The sequence below is a fragment of the Ricinus communis genome, chromosome 5 (genome assembly GCF_019578655.1).
Source record: "Ricinus communis isolate WT05 ecotype wild-type chromosome 5, ASM1957865v1, whole genome shotgun sequence".
Lineage (NCBI taxonomy): Eukaryota > Viridiplantae > Streptophyta > Magnoliopsida > Malpighiales > Euphorbiaceae > Ricinus > Ricinus communis.
In genome coordinates, this window is record NC_063260.1 from 2,896,921 (window position 1) to 2,909,972 (window position 13,052).

The 13,052-nt window shown below is 32.2% G+C and overlaps 1 protein-coding gene across 3 annotated transcripts; it reads right to left on the minus strand.

Moving 5' to 3' along the window:
• Nucleotides 1-317: 317 nt before the first annotated feature.
• LOC8258766 (N-acylphosphatidylethanolamine synthase) lies at nt 318-6,998 on the minus strand. Of its 3 annotated transcripts, none has more exons than XM_002528494.4 (5): nt 6,524-6,998; nt 6,289-6,416; nt 6,048-6,133; nt 4,963-5,100; nt 318-856 (listed from the first exon to the last, which is right to left on the minus strand). In XM_002528494.4, the coding sequence occupies exons 1-5, from the start codon at nt 6,730-6,732 to the stop codon at nt 569-571; spliced, it is 849 nt and encodes a 282-aa protein (XP_002528540.3). In that variant the 5' UTR covers nt 6,733-6,998; the 3' UTR covers nt 318-568. The 3 variants fall into 3 exon arrangements, with proteins under 3 accessions (XP_002528540.3, XP_025014787.1, XP_025014788.1); XM_025159019.2 differs by having other exon boundaries at nt 6,559-6,700; XM_025159020.2 differs by having other exon boundaries at nt 6,544-6,684.
• Nucleotides 6,999-13,052: the final 6,054 nt, after the last annotated feature.

Below are 13,052 nucleotides of genomic sequence, written 5' to 3' on the forward strand. Positions count from 1 at the left end.
AAATAATAGATTTTCATTTAAAATTAAAAATAAATTTTAAATATTATAAAAATTCATCCCTTTTTTTAAATGGTAGAATTCAAATCCAAAAATAAAAGATTCCGAAAGATCAAAATTTCTTAAAATCTATAAATTTTACTTCTCAAATAATAAATTTAAATTAAATCCAAATGAATTTAATAAAATCACTACATTTTAAAATCCGCCTTTGGCCTCACTCCAACCCTCCATAGCACTGTAGATGAGCAATAAAAAGTTCCGGAGAAAGTAATTAGGTCATTTTCATTAGACAAAAACTGTGCTGAAGAATAACGACATGAATGAAGGAAGCATTAATATTACGAATGCGGCAATGCCAGAGTAGCAGTAGCACAGCCATTTTTACAGGCCAATAGCATGAGCATGATTTATTCAGCCAAGAAATTGGGGAGAACAATTATCCAAACTAAAGTGGTTTTCCTTGAGACTAGACTAAATAATGGAAGAACTTGTTTCGCTGGCAACTTGTCAGATGGATGGAACATCTCACAAGAACTCAATGGCCAAATGCTCCACAGAGTTAGACCCTTCATCGCTTCACAGAACTTTTGTCCGAGCATCTCAAGCTTTCCATGACTCTTTGAATTTTTTCCGAAATAGCCATGTAAAGACATCTTTGTGCTGCTTCATCTAGTCCATGATGGGGAATGCCAGGCCATCCTTTGGCAGGAACAGGGAAGTTATGCGAGAGAGATATTGCCATTTGCCTCATTCTAGGAAGGTCAAATTCTATTGGCTCACCAACAACTATGTTAATCATCTTGTTACATAATGGAAAAAGAGGCCTTCTTCCAAACCAATAATTCTCAGGCATCACCTGCAATAATAAGCGAGGATGAAATAAGAAAATTTAGATAATTAAAAATGGGTCACTGGAGAGGAGAACCAAAGTCATGCTCTATAACTATAGTCACTTGCATATTGGCAAAAGAACAGAAAGAAATAAAGCATGCTTTGTAACTATAACACTTAACATGAATGAGAAGTTGAATTATACTAAAAGAAAAATAAGTGGTAAGAACTTAAATATATGGTAGGGCACTTGAAGTTTATTTTGCAGAAATAAGGTTCAATTTAGCTCTAAGCTTACCGATAAACGTCATATTAACCCTTTTTAACATTTTGGGCCATTTTAACACACATCTTATTACTTTTGACTCATTTAACCCCTTATTTACAACTAGTAGAGTGCGTGAATTACCGTATCAAATATGAATAAAAGAATTATTTTAATACTAAATTTCTTTCTTCACTTTTCTTTTTAATTCCTAAAAAAATCCTGAAAAAGATCGCTTGCTTACTAAGTTTAACACAAATGTCTATTTGGTCACTTGTAGGGTTATAAACGAACCAAACGTCTCATAAGCTACTCGGTGTTGGCTCGATAAAAAGCTTGTTTGAGACCATTTGTTAAGTTGATCAACCCATGCTCAAGCTCAATTTTGAGCTCAATAACTTTATTGAGCCGAACCTAAGCTTGACAAAGTTTGGTTTGTTAGCTCGCAAGCCTGCTCGTGAGCTCAAGCTCCAGCTTAGTTCGTCTAGAAAGCTCGCGATCTAGCTCATGAGCAGGTCTGTTTATGAGCTCGTCTATAGGCTCGTTTAACGATTCAAGTTCGAGTTTAAATTAATTTTATTCTTCAACTTAAAATCTTATTTAATAATAATAACTATACTATTCATTTTATAATAATAATGGTATATATAAATGCCTAACGAGCTCAAGCTTTTTCCATTATATAACTATTTAATGAGCGGAGCTCAAACTTACCTCGTTTAGCATAATAAATGATGAATAGAGCTTGAGCTACTTGCGAGCTCAATAATTTTAAAACGAGCCAAGCTTGAGCTTGAATATTCTCGAATCGAGCTCGAGATTAAACCGAGCCGAGCTCGAGCTCATCAGATTTCAGCTCGGCTCGGTTCATTTACACCTTTAGTCACTTGAATCTCACAGAAATCGGCTCCTAACATAGTGATTGGTCAAACCCATGTTATCAATCCCTGAATGAATTGCAGAGATTGGATTTTACTGCCAATTGAAGAGATTTGACCAATAGATGAGATTACAGACTCTGACATAACAGGGGCAGGATCTTTCTATAAGAACCAAGAACGGAATATTCGCATTAGCAGGAGGAGGAGAGCAAAGAAGATAGATAATCAACAAACACAAAGACTCATGCTCATAGAAAAGTCAGATTGAAAAAAAAAAAATTGCAGCTCAGCTATAGATCTGTATCTTTAGAAACTGAAACTCACAAATTTTAAGAAGTTAGTTCCTATAACTATAAAAACCAAAGACCCGATTCAAGAAACACCACCTTGATCTGTGAAGAAACCTAAGTCAATTAACCCAAAATCAAGCACATGCATACAATCGAATTAAGTTGCACCCAAAACCCAATTCACCGAAAACAACAAAAAAAAAAAGCAAAAAATGTGGTGCTGCTGTTGTCATGACTATGCGACCTTGGCAGTTTCATAGGGATAGCAATGCAGATGAGGAAGAGGCCAGCCATGCGATGGCCGTGTTGCTCCTTCAGCTTCGTGTCCATGCATGGTCTTGCTCCTTCAGCTTTGTGCCCATGCTGCTCCTACCCCCATTTTCGATTTATTTTGTTATATTTTTAGTTTGTTGATCCTTTTCTCTCTAATTCAGACTGAAATAATTGAAGAAGATGAATGTTCTACATTTCATTTTTATTGGTTTCACTAATTTATTTGACTTTTTCTGTTTGAAAAAGAAAAAAGAAACAAGAAATGAAGTGTTACAAAGAAGTGAGGTTAGATAATAGAAGAGGACAAAGAAGAGAGGTCAAAGTGAATAAGAAATTGAGTGAAATTGCATTCACGCAATTTCTCTTGAAATTGCATTCACGCAATTTCTCTTGAAATTGCATCACATGTGCATTCGTCTATCTAAGAAAGGGGTCAAATGATTGTTAAGTTTTGAGTTAAAATGGTCCAAAAAGGTCAAAAGGGTTGTATTGTTAACTTCAAGGGGCTATATAGAACCTTATTCCTTATTTTGTATGCCCCTATCCCTATAAGGATTCCCATCCACTAAAACATGATACAAATGTGCAACTATTAAACTAAAAAGAATTTCAAAAACCTAATTCTATGTCGCACCAGTGTTTTAAAAAACCATATCATGATCAAACCGGTTGAGAATCAGGTCAGCAATTCAACTATAAGCTCTATTATTAAAGAGATGGAGGAAGCAAGTAAAATGTCGATCATACTATTAAAACAAGATAAGGTGAAATGGAGAAGTAAAGTTGAAGGTCTATTGATTGCAAAAATACCAGTTAAGTTAGAGAAGTTCTAGGACCATGATTCAATTAGCTATGGTGTATACAAGTGTGCGCTTGGGGTGCAAAACAAAAAAAAATGACGTGGCAAAAATGAGGATGATAAAACAGAAAGAATATAAGTGGTACCTATTGAGGAAAAGTTAAGAAAATAGAGATTAAAATAGTTTCTGTATGTGCATTATAAACCAGCAAATGCACCAGAAGAAAAAGATTGGACACATTGAAAATGTGGGATAAGAAATGAACGGGTACACATAAATAATGTGAGAATGTAGTGAGGATGATGGTAGCTCAGTTCTAATATTAAAAGTTCTTTAGATGTAGTCATAGATCGAGTATATAGCCTACTCTAACTAGTTTGAGATTCAGGATTAGTCGACTTGACTTGACTCAAAATACCCTCAAATTTCAACTCATTTGGTGTTAAAGATTAGAAATTGAGATCCATGGTTCCACTAATGATGCTAATAATTCTATCTGGTTCTTACTTTCATTCCTTTTATGCCACTGAAATCATTTTGGGCCCTAATAATAAATCATAAGATCTTCAATTCATAAATTTTAAACTACAGCCTTGACAAATATAGAAAAGTAACAAAATAATGAAAACCGGCTTGTCAAAAAGACCTCTATTTATTCACTCAATACCCCCAAGTGATACGTCAAAATCCACAATTTTCTCTCAGCCAACTCATTCATGAAGTATTTCATTTGACTTGGTCTTAGTTATGCTGCATTCTTCAATTATTTTCCATTTTTACTCTCTTACATCAACAACTTATAGATCCGACTCTAGGTCAACTAAAAGTTGAGATTAGTAAATAAGGTTCTAAGAATGTAAAAGTAAGATATTCTTTCCAGGGATCAAAACAATCTCAAGTTAGAAAGACAAATAAAGCCCTTGCAGAAAATATTTTCTACAAGTTTCTCTCAAGGAATATTTATAAGTCATGCAACTTATGACAGAGCTAATATGTTGCTGCTGGTACTTCATATACCAGACAAAAGACAACTTGAAAACAAGTTCAGCAACAAAGCAAACACTCAATGAACGTCAATTCCAATCAGCATTTTTTCGTAAGTCTTACATTAAGGATTTGATCACCACATCATTGTTCAACCACTGTCAAGCAAAGGAAGAACTAGGCAACAAAGGATGCAATAAACAATTATAGAGAAACCTGTCTAAGTGCCCATTGGCATTATGGTGGGAAGAGCACTTTCCTTTTTTTGTTATTCTTTCAATTGAGTTTTGAAAACTGCTTTTGGAGAAAGGAAGTAAATTGATTCTTTCTTAAGCAGCTTTAAAAAAGGCAGTTTTAAAAAATTAAAGAAAAAACAATCTATTAAATCATTCTAAACCTACTTTGTTAATATCTAACAATAATCCCAAACAGATACTAAGGGGAAAATGTTAATGCTTATGAAATGCAAATATAGGCACCACCTAGGCAGTTAACAAACTTTAGCAGTCATGAAGAACAAATAAATGCTTGTAGGTTGCTGTCATGTAAAATCACATGAAATGCAAAAGAAGGAAAAGAGGAAGCAAGTATATAATTGCAGAGTTCATACTTTTACATACTATTGAAAGAGAAATTACCTCCTCGAAACCTCTATGAACAATGGGCAAGACTATTGGAGTTACCGGGGCACGAACAATGAGACTAGCAGTTCCCCATTTTAATCTTCTTATTGGTGCATCCTCTTGGCATACTTTTCCTTCAGGAAAAGTATGAAGCTGTTTAATAGGAACAAAACAAAAAACATGAGGAAAGCAAGTAAAATATGAGGATGTACAAAAATGTGAAAAAGAAGAAAAAGAAAGACAAAAATAAACTTGACATCATGGACAAAAGCAAAATAATTTTTCAACCATTCACGCCTGCAACTATGTGAGACAATGCCTAAATATCTATGAGATTTGCAAACCCAAAACTTTTGCCTTAACTTAGTACACAAGTTCGAGTTGGTCAAACACTTTTATTGATAACTAACTGATATTTTCTCCAAAAATAAGGCAATCATATTATGAGGAAAAATAGAGCCAATCTAATAAAATAGGCAGCTATTTAGTAAGAGTATAATAGTTACTTATGTCTCTTGCATGGAAATAACAAGAATACCGTGGAATAAAATGGGAAAAAGAAAGCAGTGAAAGCAAGGGGAAAAGATGGAATTAATCTAAATTTTAATCACAGACTTCCTAAATAATATTCGGGAGAGACATCAATAATTCTTTGCCACCATTTTTTTGCAGAGCCTGACAGGAGAGATACTCAAGTGGACACGGTGAGAATATCTTTTATAGTGGAATATGAACAATGAGAATCAGGAAGGAAGCTAAGAATTTGCAGTTCCTAATATGACCAATAAAAGAAAATTAAGTTCTGAAGATAAGAACACCACAAGTACGCCAAATTCCACTAAGCCGTTTACTTTGGCCAAATTTTAGCTGTTAAGCTTACTTCCAACCCTAGACCAGATTTGTTAGCAGAGTTAGAAGCTTCGCATGCATCAGAAACTCATTATCACTAGCACTAGTCTAGTCCAAATCAGTTCATCAAGAGAACAGGAAAAATGCATAAACTGATGTGATGAAATCATGGACCATAGCAAGTATGTTTATAAGAAACACCATATGCTTCAATCATGCAAGAAATATGGGAGAGTACTTCAAGTAAGTACCCAAGCTCCATTGCTCAAGTGTTCAAGAGCTTCATTCATGTGCTCTTGATAAATTCCAGCGCCCCTAGTAATAGGTATACATTTCCCTGCACAATTTACAATTTCAGAAACGGAGGCCAGCGTAAAGATTAGTAACCATGTTTTAGGATTGAAACATCTAATGCTACTTAATAGACGAGGACTGATTTAAGAATAACAAACAGAAGGAAACGGAAGAAAGGAAAATAGTTCAATAACATACCTAGGCGGAAAAAATAAGAAAAAACGGGATTTTTGAAACAAATGTCTTCAGCGGCAAGTACCCATCGAGCTAAATTTGAATCACAGGTGGGAAAACCATTAAATCCCCACATGACTGGATCATCCAACCTATTAGGAATTAAATTAAATTAAACAGAGAAAAAGGGAAAGAAAGAAAGAAAAGAAAGAAGATACAAGAAGATGTCAAAATTTTTCTTCTTTTAAACTACTGTTACGTGGACATGTGATTGCTAACAGTGATGAGGGGTACCCCAGAGGGTCGGGATCGAACTAGATGAATAAGTGTATCCGCATTATGAACAGAACTAGTGTTGAGAAGATTTGATACTGCCTTAGCGAATGCCCCTACTGCCATAAACAGCATCTTCCTTGGAATTCCTCCCAAGTGCTTTCCTTTTCCTGCCCACTCCATTTTTCGCCTCATTTCCCTCCTTTTGTTCTTCACAGGATATCCCCAACCGACAAACTTCCCTACTTCGCTTCTAATCTAATCCTGCGCGTATTAAATTTGGTATTCCTTCCTTCAACAACCTAAACCATATTTACGGAAATTTACTTGATTCTCCTTTCAAAACAACTCTTTTTCTTCTTTTTTCAGCTTAGATGGCAATCAGCCGGACAAAAGCTCACTTTTGGCCTCCGGACTTTGAGGCCAGGTCCAAATCAGTACAAAATGAAACTCCAGACCTATTTTAAACGGATGTTTCACTTTTAGGCCTGATAGGGATGATTTTAGAAAATAAAAATAATTTATATAAAATTTGTTTATAGTTGTTCACTTAGAACTAAATAAAATTTACAGCTATGAAAATATTATATTTTAATATAAATTTAATATTAAATTTTTTTTTCAGATTTAATACTTAACCTATAGATGAAATGATATAAACCAAATATAAAATATGTTAATATTTTGTCATACTATACAAATAAAATTAAGAAGATAAAATAATATTATAATAAGACAAAATATAGCATAATATATATTTTTTAAAGTTATATATATAAATATTTCTATATAGATAATTCTTAACAAGATTTAAAAAATTTATAATTTATTATAATAGATAGTATATTCATATTTATAACTGACTTAAACTATGATCGTCTTTTATCACTATGTAAAAATTACTCTTATATAAAATATCATTATAAAGAGGTTTTACTGTAGCAGTCTTTATTTTCAAAAGCATTATTTATATAATAATTAATTCTTTCAAACAAGTGACCAACCTAGTCAATATGTTTAGCGGGTTGAGAGTTAGTATACTAAAATTACAATTGTATTACCCGGAATTTTTCTTTAATAATAATAATATTAGTAATAATTAATAAATGAGTTTTTATTTAAATTAATTTTACTTTATTTTTTATTTGATTTAATTGAAATGATTTAAATAGAATTTTAATGCTAGACAAAATAAGAGAGTTACTTTGTATATCTAATTTGTTTGATTCTTTTAAGAAATTAATTAAGTAAATTCTTTGAAAAATGGATTATATTTACGGTCATTTAATTTTTTTTTCCCAATATGAATATATAAATTAATTTCTATATTGAAAGTTATGAAAGAATTACTAAATGATATTTTATAAAAGAATTATTGGGGAAATGACATTTTAATTGGAAAATATTTAGCAAATTGATTAATTAAATTAATTGTGTTAGGATTAAATTGATGGAATAAGGATGAAAAATATAATTTTATTAATATGGGGTTTTAATAAAAATTTGTATGTTTGGTATTTTTATAATTAAATATATTGGCAAGGGCTTTTTGGTAGTTTTACATTTAAAAGCAAGGGTAAATAAGTAATTATATATTTTTAATAATTCTAGTTTGGCGCAAATTAAATAGTTAGGGGCTTAATTGAAAAGGTAAAGAAAAGTTCAAGGGTTGATCAAAAAGTTTGCAGGGCAAAATTGTTAGTAATTGAAGAATTGGGGGACTAAATGCTAAAGAATAAAAGATTAGGGACCAAAAGTCAATATGGAGAGGAAAAGAAAAGAAAAGAAAAGAAAGAAGGAAGAAAGAGGGGAGGAGCGTCGGCATGTCAGGGAAAAAGGGGAAGAGTGTCGCGCTATCGTCCGTGACTGGCCGACCATGGTGGTGGCCGGAGGTGCAATGAGGCCCGTGAGTGCAGTGGCCGCTAGCGATGGCGCCAAGCAGCGAAAGTGGCTAGAATGACAGATTTTTTCTTGCCGCCGATTATGGAGTTTCCGGCGACAATTGGCGACTTTCTTGGGCTCAAAATGATCAGCAACTTCTAGGCTTTCTTTTCCAACCATCGCCACCCTTGAGGCTGCCGGAATTGCAAGATCCGGCGAGGTGAAAAGAGTAGGGGCAGCCAGAGTTTTCACGCTTTTCCAGCGAGTTTTGGCTGATCGGAGGGCATATTCGGACTCTCCTCAGCTCGAGCTTTTCAATAGCACCGGTTTCGTGGCGATCAGACTCCGTTTGAAAATCGACGGCCGAGATTGTCCATAAATCTCTCCGGATGATCGAGAGTCGGATCGAAAGATTTGAAGCTGGGATCGTCATCAGCGCATCATTTCGAGTCCGTTGGTCCGTTCGGATCGTTGATCGGATTCCGATGGTTGGAGGCGAGTCGACTAAGCGATCAAGCGTCTCAGTAATTCTCTGGCCCATTGATTTTAGAATTCATTAGTAAAATTTATGTATTTATTGAATTGTGTTGAGCATTAGAAAAATTATGTGAGGTTTATTAGTTAAAATAAATAGTTTGTCAGACCGTCCGCCAATAGTCGTAAATTGTGATGTGTGGCGGAGTCGGGAAAAATAGTGAAGTCTTAAGGACCCGACTCCCGTTAAAATAAATTATTGAAATATTTGAAGTGTTTCCTAGGAGGTTTTGGAGCCGTTATACGGGGGTAAATGTCCGTAATTTAGGGGAGGTTCTGCCAAATTTTCGGTAAGATTCTTTCGAGTCGAGATTCTTAGACAGTCAGTCCTAGGAGTTTAGACCTAAGGTTAGTTGTCAAATGTTTCAATTTTATTGATTAAATTGTTTTCCGTGATTAGATAATCCATCAGTTCGGCTCGCTCCACCCGAGACGAGCAGAGCTAGGAGGTCGTCAGAGTTGTGAGTTAAAGTCATATATCTGCTTACGTGTATCATGCTAAGATTTTACGTTATATCTCTGATTAAATGATTAATATTTTAATTATTTGGTTATTTACCATTTACATAGATTTCATTTTCCGTATTATGATTTTATTAATTTCGTGTTGACTTGGGATGAGACGGCTGTAGAACATGCTATTTAATGAGTTGCATCAGGACCGTGTGCGTACCAGTATGAATCAGAGACAAAAAATAAATGGGTAAAGGTTTGTAAATTTTTAAAAGGTAAATTTAGGACTTGCCCTGGTCGAGCATTGCTCTCTGGGCTGAGTAGAGTGAGTTTACCGGAGTAAAGGTCCATGGTCGAGCATTGCTCTCTAGGCACCGGCTTATTTGGAAACCTAAGTGACCAGACTGGAGTTAAGGACCCTGGTCGAGCTTCGCTCTCTGGGGGCCAGTCTTATTAGAGTAAGAGAGCCGAAAAGCTAAGACTGATAGTGATAATTAAGTGACTGGACTAGAGTTAAGGACCTTGGTAGAGCTTCGCTCTCTGGATGCTAGTTCTGTTAGAATGAGAGAGTCGAGATGTTAGTGTTGGGATTAGGGTTCTGCTGAGATACTCCGTCCCGTGATATGAAATAAAAAAAAAATTATTCTATTTTATTTTGCAGAAGCATAACATGACATATATTTTTATTTTAAATTAAGCAAATATTTTATTGAAATGCTTATTTTTGTTTTTGGGCTATATGATTTTAACTCACTCTTGAAACTGACAATCTCAATTTCACTGTTTTTCTGGTGATTGTTAGTCTTCCCGCAGTTCTTATCTAGCAATCTGACTCCTTCATTATCGGGTTGATGTAATTAATTTTGGTATGTTTGACTTGTAAAATTTTAGATTCTCTGCAGTAGAAATTTTTAGACTTATCAGTTTGTAATTTTATATTAGTTCAAGTCTCGCCTAATTATGTTGATGGACCGAATTTAATTTATAGTACACGTTGATTTAAGATTAATTGTGAAAAAAATGTCTTGGATTGAGTTCGGATTTCAATTTGATTGAGTTAGTGAATGGTCGGGATTACTACGGGATTCGGTGGCCTTACGCCTACCCATTCCCTAGTGCCGGTCATGGGCCCACAGATCGGATTGTGACGACAGAGAGAAAGTATACACTAAATCAATAAAATCTCATTGATCAAGTATCAAGATGAGGTAAACATGATAAACGAATGTGATTGCCCCTATGACATATGCCTTATAAAGCCAAGTTTGAATCAGACAATTAACTCCAAGTGAGAACAAAATGTAAATTTTCAATAAAATTATATGATGGTTTTAAGCAACTTCTATATTATAATAAGAAAAAGAAGAAGAAGAAAGAGAGAAATTACCGTAGTATGTAATTAATATTGCATGCACTTTAGAGTGACTAAATGGAAAGTAAAAGATTATTCTTGCATTTTTACCGTGTGAGGCCCTAATAACTTAGTATTATTGACTATATTCAGAGATATATACATTAACTTAAACTCCTAATATGTTTTTCTATAGAGATGAATGTAAGTATCCTTAAAGGAACATGTTAAGAAAGTAGTTAATATGCAGTTAAAGAAGATGAGTTCAAGAGGGAGACTTGATGAACTACACAAGTGTGTTGGAATGCAATTGGTTTCTAGAGAAAATAAAAATTATTATGAGATGTTGCATGCAAACTGTGAGAGATCATGTATACAATATGTGTAGATACATATTTTTGCCATACAAAAAGAGGCATCAAGTTATAATATTCTTTTATAATATGCAGTGGAGTTGTTATGTATTCCTAATAGCTTCATAACATTAAGCTCTTTCAAATGCTTACACAGTCGCATGGTATATTTACCAGGACGAATGATTTGAGAGAATTTAATAGGAATTTATTTGTATTGTGAATCATACTCATCAAAGGTGAGGCCAAAAGTATTGAATTTTTTATGTGGGTCATAGATTCACGATGAGTTGACTTGCCCTGTTGCTCTTAGAGATGGTAAAACACTCTTTCAAAAGATTTAATATAGCTACATACTTAAAATTCGAACTCAAAATTTTAATTAAACTAGAAGAATCCTATTGCGCTACAAGAGATAATTCAAAATTTTCATTAAATGTTGTTGGCATGGTTGTGGTACTCCATATTTGAATTTGTTCGGGATAATTTGGACTTAATTATTCATTAATTTTTTCAATCAAGACTCATTATTATTTACATAATAAAGTAAAATAATTATTAAAATTTATTATTACAAACACTTCTATGATGATAAATATTAATGAATTATCTGACCTAAATCCAATTAGCACATTTTTATCATTTGAGTCATTATTATTACAATAATAAAAAATTTAAATTAATTTATCCGTTTATAGTTCAAAGATGATTGCATATAATCCTAATCTACCTAACTATGCAACTTTCTGAACATTTTTTTATATATTTTCCATCCAATTTTTATATATTTCTATTTTATATAAAAATTTATATTCTAAATCAGACCTTTTTCTCATAAGAACTCGAATATAAAAAAGAAATTATGCAAGATAGAATTTGTAGTTCTTGACATTTATGTTCTTTTTTTTCCTTCTAATTTTTAGGTATTTTAATTATTAAAGTACTCATATCACATATAAATATTATTGTTTACAATCTGTATATATATATTAATTTCAAAGACTTAAAATTTTTTTGACATGTATATTTAATTTTTGACACATAAATTTTTTGTTTTGACATGTGTATTTATTTGTTTTAACATGTGTATATCAAATTCAAGCAGATGTATATATATATATATATATATATATATATATATATATATATATATATATATATATATATATATATATATATATATATATATATATATATATATATATATATATATATATATATGTATGTATATATTTTAAATTTTTTGACATGTATACTTAATTTTTGACACATAAAATTTCTATTTTGACATGTGTACATGAGATTCAAACATATGTATAATTTTATAATTTTTTCTATTAATTTATTGATTAATAAGTTACATTCCTAATTAAACACTTATTCTACTTCTAATTAGTATCTTTACATGATTAAAAAATTATTTATTAGTTAATATAATATTAAAATATAATCAAATGTTATTTATTAGAATTAGAGTTAGTTTAATTAGAAATATAACTTATTAATCAATAAATTAATAAAAAATTATAAAATCACACATCAGCTTAAATCCTATATTAAAAATAGTACACATGTCAAAGTAAAATCGTGTTAAAAATTAAACACACGTATCAACAAAATTTTAGGTATATATATATATATATATATATATATATATATATATATAAATTATGTATAAAGTATTTTCTTTTAATAATAATTTTATCTTATAATTAATCTTAAAAAATTCTAATAGATTTAGACGCTTAAATTTATTTATATTTAATAAATTATTAATATTATTTATTATTAAATTCAATTAATAATAATTAAAATAACCATATTTTCTATATTCTTACCGGGGAGAAAAATGATAAGAGTGCCAAAGGAAAACATGAACAGCAAAGCGCCTTAGCTGTATTTCCTTTTCCTATAAAGGGGGTCTTCTCAACAATGTGCATCAC